The following is a 15,623-nucleotide window of genomic DNA, read 5'->3' as shown; positions in this document are numbered from 1 at the left end:
TATTGTTTGCCATGATGATAATTCATGTCACATGAAAACCATTTGCTACCAACTATAGCGAGTGACTGCACACGAGACTCAAGAGATCAACTACACATAATGAGCACAATTAGAAAGTGGCAATATATCTGCCCACAACAACACAAAACAGTAAGTTAAAGCAATGTGACTCTCAAAAAAGCACATTTCTGAAGGACAGTTGAAGGCAACGTGGACAATTTCTTCATATCATTCAAAAGGCAATACTCCCTCTGAAGAGCGAGAGTGCTTTCCAAGGTGCTGAAATTGGCCATATGACGTGCAGCAGTTCACCATCAATGTAACCATAAGCAAACAGACAAATGATGGCACAGAAACGATACGACATTATTTAACTGACCTCTAGAGGAGAGTCTGGTTCATCCAGGATGCTCTTCTCACTCTGCATCCGCTGCATCGTCCCTGCAGAACTGGGGTCCATTATCAACACGTTCTGACTACCAGCTCCGCCGAACTTACAGTCACTCCTTCTGGAGTCAGTCGTCCTGCACACCTCGTAGTTGTACACGTGTGGGAGAGTCCCTGTCCCCAAAGTGTCTGAGTAACGTGGAGGATAATATGGAATCACAGGGAGACTGGAGTGATACAGGACGCGAGACTGTCTCCATCTGTAGATTTTCACTGATATAATAACCACTAAACACGTGATGAACAGGAAGGACACTACAGCCAAAGCCAGCACTAAGTAAAAAGTCAGGTTGTCATTGTACTCCTTGTCGTGAGGAAAGTCAGTGAACTCCGACAGCACTTCCGGGAAGCTGTCCGCCACCGCCACGTTAACAATGACTGTAGCTGAACGAGAGGGCTGCCCGTTGTCCTCCACTATAACAGTCAGTCTCTGTTTCACAGCATCTTTATCAGTCACCTGGCGGATAGTTCGGATTTCTCCATTCTGTAAGCCCACTTCAAACAGCGCCCTGTCTGTGGCTTTCTGCAGCTTATAGGAGAGCCAGGCATTCTGTCCAGAGTCCACATCAACAGCCACCACTTTAGTCACCAGATAGCCCACATCTGCTGAACGAGGCACCATTTCAGCCACCAGAGAGCCACCAGTCTGGACCGGGTACAGAACCTGAGGAGGGTTGTCGTTCTGGTCCTGGATCGTTATTTTCACACTCACGTTACTACTGAGTGGAGGAGAGCCTCCATCCTGCGCTTTGACGACGAAAACCAGCTGTTTGATCTGCTCATAATCCAATGAGCGTACTGCGTGTATCACTCCACTTTCTGCATTTACAGAAACATACGCAGAAACAGGAGTTCCGCCAATCTCAGACTCTTCTAAAATATAAGAAACACGGGCGTTCTGGTTTTCATCGGGGTCTTTAGCGGAAACACTTAGTACGGATACTCCTGGAGAGTTATTCTCAGCGACGAAGGCAGTGTAAGAGCCTCGTGGAAATACTGGAGCGTTATCATTAACATCCGAGATCTTCAGATAAAAGGTTCGTTTGGTTGAGAGGGGAGGCGATCCTGCGTCTGAGGCAATGACAGTGATGTTACATTCCGACAGATTTTCACGATTTAACGCAGCATCAGTCATCAGTGCATAATAATTTCTCACGTTGGATTTAATCTTAAAGGGAACATCGCCGTCGATCGTGCACCTCACTTGTCCGTTTTCACCCGAATCAAGATCTTTTACATTAATTATGCCAATGGTGGTACCAACGGGTGAGTCCTCTGAGACAGGACTCGTGAATGACATGACATTAATTACCGGAGCATTATCATTTACGTCGATAACCTCAATTTCAATTTTGCTAGAATCAGTCAATCCGCCTTGATCTTTAGCTTCAACCCTGAACTCAATCTTTCGGTCTTTTTCAAAATCTATTTCCTTTGCCACATATATTCGGCCAGTAGCCTCGTCGATGTAGAACAGATCAGCTATTCCTGCTTTAGATTTTGAAAAGGAGTACGTTACCTTTCCGTTTGAACCGCTGTCTATGTCGCTTGCATTCAAAGTAACAATATGGCTGCCTTTTGGTGCATTTTCAATCACTGCGGCCTTATAAACAGACTGATTAAACACAGGCGCATTATCATTAACATCTAGAATACTGATCTCTATATTTACTGTACCAGATCTCTGTGGATTTCCTCCGTCCACAGCCAACAGTTTGAGGGACAGGCGTGGCTGTGCTTCTCTGTCTAAGGCTTTCTGAAGGACCATGTCAGCATATTTACTGCCGTCTGGATTAACATGTTGTTTCAAAACAAAATTGTCGTTTGGAGTTAAAATGTAATTCTGCAGACCGTTTTCCCCAACATCAGGATCGTCCGCACTTTCTAGAACAAAACGGGACCCGAGCGCAGCTGATTCGCTTATTTCAAATTCCAAGTGGCTGTTTTGGAAAGAAGGAGCGTTGTCGTTCACGTCTAATACTTCTATGGTCACGGGGTGCAGCTCCATTGGCTTTTCCAGTAAAATCTCAAAGGTAAAGCTGCACGGTGTGACGTCTCCACAAAGCTGCTCTCGGTCTATTCGCTCATTCACCACCAAGGTCCCTTTGTCTGCCTTCAGCTCGGTGTACTGGATGTTTTCTCCGGTCACGATACGGGCCCGACCAGAACGGAGCCTTCTCAGATCCAAACCGAGGTCCTGTGCGACGTTACCAACAAGAGATCCTTTCTTCATCTCCTCCGGGATCGAATACCGGATCTGTGCCTCCGCTTGATTAAGAAAAATAAACAGAATAATAACCAGGCAAACTGCCCCACGCAATTTCCCGAACAGTCGCCATCTTACTCCTCTGTCTCGGTGATGTTGTTTAAATGCCATCTAAAAAAAACAGCGTTCTCTGGCAAACAGAATAATGGACTGAAGATTTCAACTCAGTTATGAAAACACATACATTCCATGTTAATTTAGAAGCGGTAGAAGTGTAAATCAACTGCTCATCCGATGAGCTTCAGCTCGAATGAGACACAGACCGTCCCTTCTTGTGAAACGCATTAACAGGGGAGGGAACAGCCCTGCCTCATGAGGAGCAGTAAACTTGGTTTACCAGGCAACAGCGTCACTCAGAGGATGAAATATGAAACTCGTACAGCCAGACATCCAATTCAACGAGTTTGGTCTGTCAGGTGTTATTCTCTTTAGAAATGGCATATTTAGCCATTTAAATATATTAATTATTGCTCATTCAAATCCCTGATCTTAGGCTTCTACGGGAAATGAGAATGAAGACAAAAATATATGGAGAAAATGCTCTCTTTTTTGCCCAGAAATGTATACTTCATGTGCAAAAATCAAAGCCTTTTTTTCTGTTGGCAAACCTGTAAATCTTTAAGACCATCGGCGTTTGTCTGGTTAAAATAAAGACAGATATAATATTGAATGGAAATACGTGATGATCAATGTGTTTTGTTGTTGCAAAATGAGATTTTAATATTCTGTATATTTCATGGCAAAGTCAGACTTCGAAGTGAGCGTGTTATTTTCTCTACTAAAATAAACAAAGCAGAAGCAGAAAGTTCCTTGAAATAAATACACATACATACATACTTACATACATACATACACACACACACACACACACACACACACACACACACACACACACATACATACATACATACATATATATATATATATATATATACATATATATATATATATATATATATATATATATATATATATATATATCAGTGGCGGCTGGTGACTGAAAAAATTGAGGAGGACAGGAGGAAAACCAGTCCACGGTGTCATGTTATTTTACAGCCTACAAGTCAACAACTTATCCCTACTTTCTTGTATTTAATGAAAACTAAGCAATAAAACAATGACTTATAAGAATTCTTTAAAAAACATTGTATTAAATGGCTAATACACAAGACAAAAAAAATACCATTGTATAGCCCTTCCGGAATTTGATCCCCAGTCACCTGCTCTACTCACTGTGCTACCACAGCAATCAATGTACATACTTCAGGACAGCACAGGACATCACACACATCACTCATCACAATCGCCCGGTCGTGCCGCTAACGTTACGTCCTCCAGCAGGACGAACGAAACGAAAACTATGAATTATTTTTCTGACTGCTTCGCTCTGATTTCTCCCAACAGTTTTTTTTCTTTCAGAAATTTGCTTATATTTCCTTTGAAACCGATTCCAATATCGCTGAAAACTCCATATTTCTTGTCCGAGCATGGCGGGCAGTGAAAGCTGTAAAATACCATATTGACCCGAATAGGACGACCCTGATAATAAGACGACCCCTCTTTTCAAGACTAATCTTCAGAAAAAGACTCTGATATCCAAAATTTGCTTCTCAGTAACAAACTCACACACCTTCCTGTCAATCTCTTGGAAGCGGCCGCTTAGAGGACCACGATAAGCTTTTCTCTTACTGTTAGCGTTTTCAGACGATCTTTTTGGACCCGCCATCTTCGGACGTTACACTCCGTAACTCCATATTTCTTGGCTGGCTGACAGTTGTTTGGCACCTCCGCTGCATTGATCTCATTATCTTAAAATCAGCGTCATAGCTCTGCCTCAGATATCTGTTAACTTGCCACACTTGATCCACTTTGCTCCGTAAAATCACCGCGTCTCTCCATTTTTCATCTCCTGTCACTTCTTCTCCGCTGTGACTGACAGATAACCCCAGCCACAGTGTCAGTGACGTCTCTACAATAAGCTGCCGCCCTCTGCCGTTGCGGTCGCGTAGCGACCCAGACAACTATCAGCATGTGTCAACGGTTAGACCCCGATTATAAGACGACCCCACTTTTTCACATAATTTTAATCGAAAAAAAAAAACTCGTACTATATTCGGGTCAATACGGTACATAGAAGTATTTTTGTTTACGGCTGTATAAACGTGAGAATGAAATTTGGGAACTGTTATTGGACCAACCTGCTGTCAATTTTGTATTCTGGTTGCTGATTGGTAAGGGAGGACGTCCTCCCTCAGCGCGTCATTTTACGTGTGTTAGCCAATCATAGATCAGCATGAAAAAATCCTGAATACACTGGGTGAATGGAAGGAGATCCCTCCCACGGAGGACAGAAGCCCTCCGTCCTCCTCTAGCCCCCACCTTCCTGCTCCCTGCTCCTCTCACAGACTGCTCTGTCTCCTCCGTCTACAGCTGTCGCTGTTCAACTGTTTTAAGTGGATTTTCTTCCAAAGAAGAAACTTTTTTAATGATATAATATATATATAATATTTCATAAATGATACTGAGATTTGGTAATGATTTATTTCAACCAGTTACCTCTCAAAAATAGAGGAGGACCAACCTCCTCTGCCTCTATGGACGAGCCTCCTCTGATATATATATATATATATATATATATATATATATATATATATATATATATATATATGTATATATATACATATATATAATAATAATAATTATTATTATTAACATTGGTCACCAAACTGTCAAATTAAAATCAACCAGGGTCTCTCTAAACTAACCCAGCCCAACAACCTCGAATAACAACAGTATCTCAGTGCAGAGCAGCACTTCAGCACCATGGACAGAGGAAGAGCTGTCAACTCAATCCTGTGCAACATGTTTTTTTCAGCTCACCATTCCAGCAACAATTAATAATAAATACCCTCTATGAAGATTTTGTTATTGCGACAGATGTAAGAGCTGGTATGTTCAAGCCAACTTACCAGAGTAGACATGTGAGATATGACTGATGACTGCCCTCCATTCTGCAGAATTTCATTTCCATCCACACTAACCAAACTTTGAGTCAGTGGTTGCGCATACTTGACATCACTCTTTCTGGAGTCAGTCGTCCGGTACACCTCGTACGCGTGTGGGAGAGTCCCTGTGCCCAAAGTGTCTGAGTAACGTGGAGGATAATATGGAATCACAGGGAGACTGGAGTGATACAGGACGCGAGACTGTCTCCATCTGTAGATTTTCACTGATATAATAACCACCAAACACGTGATGAACAGGAAGGACACTACAGCCAAAGCCAGGACTAAGTAAAACGTCAGGTTGTCATTGTACTCCTTGTCGTGAGGAAAGTCAGTGAACTCCGACAGCACTTCCGGGAAGCTGTCCGCCACCGCCACGTTAACAATGACTGTAGCTGAACGAGAGGGCTGCCCGTTGTCCTCCACTATAACAGTCAGTACTCTGTTTCACAGCATCTTTATCAGTCACCTGGCGGATAGTTCGGATTTCTCCATTCTGTAAGCCCACTTCAAACAGCGCCCTGTCTGTGGCTTTCTGCAGTTTATAGGAGAGCCAGGCATTCTGTCCAGAGTCCACATCAACAGCCACCACTTTAGTCACCAGATAGCCCACATCTGCTGAACGAGGCACCATTTCAGCTACCAGAGAGCCGCCAGTCTGGACCGGGTACATGACCTGAGGGGGGTTGTCGTTCTGGTCCTGGACACGCACGATGACTGTCGTGTTACTACTGAGTGGTGGAGAGCCTCCATCTTGCGCTTTGACTCGTACTTTGTACTCCTTCACTTGTTCATAGTCAAGTGAACGCAAAGACTGAATGACTCCACTCTCCGTATTAATGGAGAAATATGCGGAGACAGGATTTCCACTGACCTCACCGTCAATTAGAAAATATGATATGCGTGCATTCTGGCCCTGATCTGGATCTGTGGCGTGGATCTGAAGCAGAGTGACACCAGGAGAATTGTTCTCCATTACCTGAGTGCTGTAAACACTTTGGCTGAAAGTTGGTGCGTTATCATTAACATCAGTAACGTCTAAAGCGACAGTTTTCCTGCTTGATAAGGCAGGCAGGCCCTCATCTGTGGCAGTGAGAGTGATATTATACTTGTAACGCTTTTCTCGGTCAAGACTTTGATCCGTGACCAATGTGTAATAGTTTCTGAGAGAAGATTTAATTTTGAACGGAAGATTTTCATCTATATTTAAATGAACCTGACCGCTTTTACCTGAATCTTTATCTTGGACACTGATCAGCGCCACAACAGTGCCAGGAGTTGAATCCTCGGAAATCTTACCAGCATATGAAGCCATTGTGATTATTGGACTGTTATCATTAACATCGCCTATCTCGATTATTAATTTGCTGGCACCTGCTACACCCCACGGATCTTTTGCTTGAAGGTTTATTTCGTAATTCGGAGAAACCTCATAATCGATGTCACCGGTGAGTTTAACCTCTCCCGTGTGAGAATTGATCTCGAAAGGACAGGAATCCTCCTCTAAATGGGTGAACGAGTATGTGACGTTACCATTGTAACCTTGATCGGCATCCACAGCACTGACTTTTGCAATAACTGTACCTCGCAAAACATTTTCCAAGACAGATGCTTTGTAAACGGACTGCGTAAAGACAGGTGCGTTGTCGTTTGCGTCCAGAACAGACACATTTATTTTCACTGTTCCGGACCTCTGCGGCTCTCCACCATCCACAGCCGTTAATATGAGTGTATGCTCGCTTTGCTTCTCGCGGTCCAAACTGCCTTGAAGCATCATTTCAGCATATTTACTCCCATCTGTTCGAGTGTGTTGTTTGAGAACAAAATGGTCGTTTGTCTTTAAAGAGTAACTTTGCAGTGAATTTATTCCTACGTCGGGATCTGCTGCGCTATCAAGCAAGAACACAGTCCCCGTGGGCGTCGATTCGCTTATTTCCAAATTAATCTCCTTTTTGGGGAAAGCAGGAGCATGGTCGTTTACATCTTGTATTTCGATGGTAATGGAAAACAATTCAAGTGGATCTTCGAGGACAATTTCCAGACCAAAGCTGCAGGGCGATTTCTTGGCGCATAATTTTTCTCTGTCAATTCTCTCATTGACAACGATGTGCCCTTTGTTCTGGTTCAGCGCGACGTATTGGTTTTGCCCATCTATAACAAGTCGAGCCCGACCAGAAACCAACCTTTTGATATCCAAGCCCAGGTCTTTTGCAACGTCTCCGACAAAGATGCCTTTCCTCATCTCCTCCGGTACAGAATAACGAATTTGTCCGTTCGCCGCAGCAACAACAGAGAAAAGCAAAATGGAGAGTCGCCAATCCAGTGATGTGCCTTTGCTCTTCAGAATATCCATTTCCTCCGGAGAATATCAGATCCTAAATTACAGTTATCCGTATAGAGAGTCGCACCTCGCAAAAAAATATTGACCAAATAGTTTGGTGTCGTCATTCAAAGCCATACACCACCCTCATATGCACATAACCATTGCCTGTTTCTTTCGGAGACGGGCGTTGACTAGTAATAAGACTCATGTTGGACAAAGAGTCTGCTTAGGCAACAGCACCACCAACAGTGACCAAGTAAAACGACACCATCAGCAGCTGTATACTCAAATTTAACCAAACTGTATCAGCCCTCCCTGTCTAACCTATAATTGTGTGAATATATAACATTGAAATTCAGAAAGGAATAAAGGTCTCTCCAAGATGCCACCATTTACAGATTAATTATTAATCACTATGATATTATATAGAAACCTGTCATTGCCACCACTTTTAAATATACATTTACGAAAAACATAGGTCGGCACTTCAACGTTGCATAGTTTTGGCAAAATAGTCCCAGTAATCACACAACTTCCCTCCAGGTCCTCTAAGAGGGTAATATGTGGCACAAATGTGAACAATACGGACATAAAATGAATCTGTATGGTGTGGAGGGCTGGATAGATGGAGAGATAGATGGAGAGATAGATGGAGAGATAGATGGATAGATAGATGATAGATAGATAGATAATCTCTTCTCTCCTCATGTAGTCTGACTGATAAATCCAGTGACCTACATTTGAGCACTGGAATTAACATCCACAGTACAACTACTGCAACACTCATCCACAAGCACGAATGAACACTGACACAATTCTCAGCAGTATATTTCTTTCCTATGCTGCTAAAACATGTCTGCTCAGGTAGGATTGCGTATTTTTAAAAAAATAGGTCATGGTGGAGCTTTGCTCACTCGAAACATTAGCATGAACTGCTGCAGAGCATAACATTCTGCGCATCATGATTGTGCATTATTCAGGCAATGACTGTACGGCAGCAGCCCGATGATTAATATTCATGTAGTTTCAAGCCTAGGGGTGGAATCACAAAGCAGACAAAAATAATGGAGCAACGCAGATGCCTGTGTTACAAGACTGTTAGCTGCAGTTTCAGTCTTGCATGGATAAGATTTTTAAAGCAGCCTTTTGGTGTCTTACAAACATCCATAATGTTAGGTTTGTTAGTTGGTTTCAATACTGTTTGTGTGTGGTGAAAAAGAGATACAGAAGAAAAGAGACAGAGTTAAGAAAAGAGATGTATAAAGGGATAGAAATTCATTGTAGGTCAGCTGTGTTCCCCATTGATTTTGGGTGTTAATAGTGGTGTTGATGAGGCTGTAATACAGACATAACATAGCAATACAGAGTGGTGTACTGCATTAGACAGAAAGAGAAAGAAAAATGAAAATCATCTTACCTGCTGTATGGAAAAGGCGGTTTCATTCAAGGAGTGCACCAAAAAAAGAAGAGGAAAAGGAAAACAGTTAGTATGAATCCTGATAAACACAAATTAATTAGATCACGTCACATTTCGTTACATTCATATGCATTACATGCATATTTATAGTGAAATAACGAATAATATGTTGATCTTGTGATATATCAGAGGCTGTTACTCCATAAATGCCCTAATTTTGTCACTACAAACAAAGTGCTAAAAAAAAGAACTGTCAGAGACTGCTTTATATCAAGATACAACCGAACCATGGCGTATTTCAACCAGTCTGATTCTTGATAGATGTCAGAGTTCATCAGTTGCATAATTCAGTCTATTTATTGACTTCTTATGTTGGACTGCTTTGCTGTTTTATGGAGATGAGTTTTGATCTTTGACTTGAGTCTTCAAAAGGTACCTTTGTCAGTTGGCAGCCGGTAAGAGTGTGTGTGATTATTGCCACAAAAAGACAGTCTTCACCTTCAAATTGAGGTTGGATACCTTTTGTGATAACCTGCTAGGTAGCGATAAGGCCTAGAGTCTATTTCTGAGCACTTAACTTACATTACACTATGCAGCTTTAATTCTATAACCGACCTAATTGAAACTGTCATCCTGTGAGGTTTCTATTTAAAGCAGTGACACGTAAAAAAAAAAAAAAAAAGGCTCACACACTGCACGGCTGCATTATCGAAATTATTTAATCCACTGAAGTGGTGACATGTTGAGCAAGCCTGCTCTTCATCCGACTGTAGTGACACTGCACAACAACATCTTATGCACACATGAGTGCAGTCACACACACAGGAATGTTAGAAGTATCAGAAAAGACACAGTTAGACCAATATGCATACACTGTATATACATTTAAATAATATTACAAATAGTCCCTGATAGGAAGGAAGTCCCTTCCTAAACATACATCAGTACATTAGTCTATATAAATACACACATACACCACAATATCATACAGAGAGGGCACTACATCAGTGTCTACATAACATTCCCATACAAGAAAACATGGCCATACCATTTTGTATGTAGTATTGTATCTTTATTGCATTATTACTCTATTTTCTTGAATGGGATGCTGATGTCAAGTCCTCCCTCTATGATATGTTGTGTGTATTTATAAAGACTAATGTACTGATATTTGTTTGAGAAGGTAACCCTTTTGAGTATCATCTCACTATCAGGGCCTGTGTGCAATATCATTTCAAAGTATGTACATGCATTTTGGTTTACTTCTGACTTTTCAGAGATTGTTATTGTTACTGCTTATGTGGCTGCTCTTCATGTGTACATAAGATGGCACTGTGCATGGTCACTTCAGTCTGATGAAGAGCAGGTCCAACTCCAACTGTCAATTATTTGGTGCAGCAAGTATTTTGGACATTGAAGCCCTGCAGTGTTTCATGTTTTGCATATATTGGAACCAGCATGTCCTTCTGTTTTTGCACAATTATTTAGAAAAATCACATTTCAAAGTATGTGACTGTTTAAAACATTACAACAAAAGTAGAGTGCTGTGCAATAATCATTTGACAACATATGATCAGATGCATGTGATATGAAATAGAAACTGCTGCCAACACAGTTACCTAGTGAAAGATGTTTTTTATGTGTTCTAAACAAATACACACAAACAACTAAAGCAGGAAGGTGCAATTAGAAAATGCTCACTTTGAAGAGTTATGTGCTGCAGACAATGTGTCATTGGTTTTCCAACATTTCCCTACATGAGATGTTTTTATAAAACACAACTAAACCACTCACACTATTCAATGAACATTGAAAACTCTGTGATGCTTGTGTTAATTGAAATCAGTCATGCTGTTAAACTGACATACTTTTCTATCAAGCTCCAATATGTCAACTGCACAGCTCAAAACTGTGTTCTTGTGACCCAGATAATATTAAATAAAAAAACTAAACAGTGCTTGCTTTTTCCCTTTTCCGTCCAAGGCTGAAATTAGGAGCACAAATGAGCCTGTAGCTGTAACACGACACAGGAACACACATGAATTCACATGGGAATTGTTTTGATGACAAAACCTCTCTGCTTCACTACATGACACATTCAGTAGCAAACAGACACACACACACACACACACACACAAACATCAGCATTTAACTGTTGTATAAGACTCTACCCATTGACCTAACTGCAGCAACAAACTACGGTACTTTTCAACATTCATAAATATTAAAAAATTCCTGCTATTTACAAAGTAATTAATTTCCGACACATGTTTTTCTTTTGTTGTGTACTGTTGAATGTATATACAAAAACAATAGGGTTTAGATGAAAGAAATAACTACTATTCTTCCATTTTTCTTTCTGATTTGTAGCAGCAGTGGCAGCACTGTACTAAATATCAGATTGACATTTAATACAACAGCTGAATGTTTTGTTTTTTTAAATCATCCTTTTGTGCTTTTGTTATGTAACACCAAGGTAATTAAGATAAATAATATTAAACGCTGTTTTTTAAGCATCACATTACTTGCTGATGTCTGCAGATTCAAATGCAGCATCTTACACACTGGACATTAAATGGTTCCATGAGCTATGTCACTGGACAATTGCCAAACACTCAAACTGAATATTTAAAATGAGCTGCAAAATGATGGCAATTAAGTGCAACAATCTGCAGTCTACTCATGTTGTTTTTTCCATTAACTGTGTATGACTCATAAGTGCACAATGATATGTCACTGTGAGCAGAGAAGTAAAAGGATCTAGAAGAGGTTTATTTGAGTTTTATTTACCAGCATTTTTTGCCCAAACCTGAGGAAGCATGTTGCACAGAAATGCATGCAAGTCTTTGTCAACATGCAAGTTTTATTGATCGTGCTGCTGGGTTATTGTCACGATGACCATAAATTTGGTTTTATGTTATGAATGTCCTTCACTTGTGTCCTTCACCAGAAAAGCAAAAAACAATCTTCTCTTCTTTAACTTTATTTTTCATCAGTATGCAGTCATACTCTGTTTACATAATGTTTGATTCATAGCATGTAGTGCAAAGCTTTTATCATGTCTGTGTCACAAACATGTCAATACGGATTATATTGTGAAAACATTATAAAGCATTGTCAAAACTTGGCTGCAGTGTATTCCACGTCAAAAAGTGACTAAAAAACAAAAGTGCGAAGTCTGTTTAACAAAAAAAATTATAAGATCCAAATACAAATATGCCACATATAAAGCAAAAGATGAAAACATTATTCTCAACTGTATTACTACTATAAACAGCTGTCAGAAAGATCTTCCATGAATTTCAAAGAGAGGAAGGAAAAATAAGACACATCAACTCTATATAATGTATCACATAGGTTATATCGCTGTCACAAAGGCATACTATCTGTTGATTTTTCCGTCTTTGATAAAAAAAAAACACACACACACACAAAAAACTATTTCAACTAAAACAGATTACTGTGTTTATGATACTATGAGACTTTTCAGGTTTGGTCTTGGAATGATGAGGTTCAGGTTATATATATATATATATATATATATATATATATATATATATATATATGTATATATATATATATATATATATATATATATATATATATATATATATATGTATATATATATATATATATATATATATATATGTATATATATATATATATATATATATATATATATATATAAAAAACTCCAGCTTACAACAAAACATATTGATGCATTGACAAGTATTCTTGCACAGGGACTTCCGTGGAAAATTTTTCACATTTTGAACTCACACAACCACCACAATATATTTGACAAGCACTTCTATACAACTATGACAAAATCTAATTATCAGAATATATTTGGCAGTCAGAGGATTCACATTGAGGTCACAGTACAGTGATTCATTTACAACATATTTACATTGTGTTATGGCCGACTCTTACTGCATCACATAACAAGGATGCGGTGCACCTGCCCTCACCTTCAGAGTATTTCTATCTGTACTAGTGCGCCTAAGGGTGCTTTGATAGGCTGCACTTCTTTTCTTAAGTGTGTCAGTGTCTGTGTTTGAGACGAAACGGAAATCGCCCCTCCAGGACCCGGTGGTCAAGAAGGAATCGTACCGCTCATCTTTCAACAGGGTCCCACAACGGCTTAGATCTGTAAAACTAGGGGGGCAGTAGGTCCCGGGGAAAACGGGGAGATTGGCGGTAGTTGAACGGTAAACATAACTACGTCTGCACAGCTTGAAATAAAACACCCCGCTGATTAGGAGGATGAAAAGAGAGGAAACTGCTGCCAGGGCGATAATCAAATAGAGAGTTATGTTTTCGCTGTCCGGCGATTCTTCTGCAAACTCAAAGAGTTCGTTTAAAACTGGCAGCCCGTCTCCAACTGCTATGCTGACTGTGACGGTGGCGGACAGAGTTTCGTGCCCGTTATCCGTCACTAGAACTAACACAGTATGTTTCGGCTCATCGTCCTCCATGAATGCTCGCACAGTTCTGATCTCTCCCGTATGCAGTCCGACCATGAACAGGTTGGGCCGCGTGGCTCGGAGGATTCTGTACGAAAGCCAGGCGTTATGGCCGGAGTCGGCGTCCACAGCTACCACCTTAGTAACCAGGTAACCCCGAGGCGCTTCAACTGGCACCATGTCTTCAGCTATGAACCCGGTGGTTTGGACAGGATATAAGACGACAGGTGCATTGTCATTCTGGTCTTTTATAAAAACGTTAATGGTGCAGGTGCTGGAGAGTGGAGGGTCGCCTCCATCTCGAGCCGTCACCTTGATTTGGAAGTGAACTGACTGCTCATAATCAAAGAGGCGCGATGTGAACAGCTCTCCCGTTTCTGCGTTGATGGTAAGGAAGGAGGACGCTTCTGAGTTTGTGTCCCTTGATATTTGGTACAGGATTTTAGCATTAGACGCGTCGTCGGTGTCCTCAGCCTTCAATTTTATCACAAACGTACCAACGGGTTGATTTTCCAAGATGTTGGCATCGTACTCTTTCTGCGTAAAAGTTGGAGGGTTGTCATTTATGTCAGTAACCACGATTTTTAAAACGTTTAAACCGGAGAGTGAGGGAGAGCCCGCGTCAGTGGCAGTCACTGTGATGTTATATTCTGATTGAAATTCCCTGTCTAAGATCCCGTCAGTCACCAACATGAAATAGTTTTTGACCTCTGACACAAGTTTGAATGGAACGTCCTCTGGAATTGTACACGTGACGCGCCCACTGCTGCCAGTGTCCAAGTCATAAACATTAATCAGAGCAACCATAGTTCCTGGTTTAGAGTCTTCAGCCACGTTAGCAGAGGCTGACTTTATCTCTATCACAGGTTTGTTGTCATTAACATCAATGACGTCAATGACAAGTTTACAGTGAGAAGCCTGACCACCACCGTCTTTAGCCTGAACATCCAGCTCATGCGTACTGGCCTCTTCATAGTCTATAGAACCTGCCACCCGAACTTCTCCACTCAGGGGGTTGATTTCAAAAACTCCCCCCATCTTGTCTGACAGGTGACTGAACGAGTATGCTATCTCTCCATAAACACCTTCATCCAAGTCTGTGGCATTGAGCGTTGCGATGAGAGTCCCTATGGGCGAGTTTTCTGGCACAGACACTTTGTAAACTCGTTGGCTAAAAACTGGGACATTGTCATTGGCGTCCAGAACACGGATAAAGATAGAAGCGGTTCCTGATCTGACTGGACGCCCGCCGTCAATTCCATTGATTTTCAGAACATGTTCAGCCTGTGCCTCCCGGTCCAAGGGTTTTTTAAGAACAAGTTCAGGATAACCATTGCCGTTCATCTGTGTGCTCATTTCCAGTGCAAAGTGTTCATTCGGGCTCAGTTTATATTCACGGACTGAGTTGGTTCCCAGATCGGGGTCATGCGCGCTCTCCAAGGGAAAGCGTCTCCCCAGAACGGTGGATTCGACCAAATCTAGTTTGATCTCTCCTGCGGCGAACACCGGGCTGTTGTCATTTATATCAGTTATGTCCAAAACTAAACTGTATGCTTGAAGGGGATCTTCGAGTAAGAGCTGATACTGTAGAATGCAGACACTGGCTTGTGCGCAGAGCTCCTCTCGGTCTATCCGTTGGCTGATCAAAAGATTTCCTGACGCAGTGTCCAGCTCACACAGCTGTCGAGTTCCTTCGGCA

The 15,623-nt window shown here is 41.3% G+C and overlaps 4 protein-coding genes and 1 pseudogene across 23 annotated transcripts in view; all 5 read right to left on the bottom strand.

Moving 5' to 3' along the window:
• The window catches only part of LOC115568600 (protocadherin gamma-C5-like), a 281,207-nt gene that overhangs the window by 170,614 nt on the left and 94,970 nt on the right, over positions 1–15,623 (bottom strand). The window lies entirely within an intron of this gene.
• LOC115568613 (protocadherin beta-16-like) lies at positions 356–2,988 on the bottom strand. The gene has a single exon (XM_030396112.1). The coding sequence runs from the start codon at positions 2,822–2,824 to the stop codon at positions 371–373; it is 2,454 nt and encodes an 817-aa protein (XP_030251972.1). The 5' UTR covers positions 2,825–2,988; the 3' UTR covers positions 356–370.
• On the bottom strand, positions 5,974–8,322 carry LOC115568638 (protocadherin gamma-A11-like). Its single transcript, XM_030396137.1, has one exon. The coding sequence runs from the start codon at positions 8,069–8,071 to the stop codon at positions 6,098–6,100; it is 1,974 nt and encodes a 657-aa protein (XP_030251997.1). The 5' UTR covers positions 8,072–8,322; the 3' UTR covers positions 5,974–6,097.
• Positions 9,435–15,623, bottom strand: part of LOC115568630 (protocadherin gamma-A11-like) — an 11,642-nt pseudogene continuing 5,453 nt past the window's right edge.
• LOC115568611 (protocadherin gamma-A6-like) overlaps positions 13,114–15,623 on the bottom strand; it is a 2,946-nt gene continuing 436 nt past the window's right edge. The window contains exon 1 of the mRNA XM_030396110.1: positions 13,114–15,623. This exon is cut by the window's right edge and continues 436 nt beyond it. Within this exon, the coding sequence (XP_030251970.1) occupies positions 13,388–15,623 (2,236 nt within the window). The 3' untranslated portion in view covers positions 13,114–13,387.

Source organism: Sparus aurata, chromosome 18, assembly GCF_900880675.1.
Source record: "Sparus aurata chromosome 18, fSpaAur1.1, whole genome shotgun sequence".
Classification (NCBI taxonomy): domain Eukaryota; kingdom Metazoa; phylum Chordata; class Actinopteri; order Spariformes; family Sparidae; genus Sparus; species Sparus aurata.
This window is presented reverse-complemented; position numbering and strand designations above follow the sequence as displayed.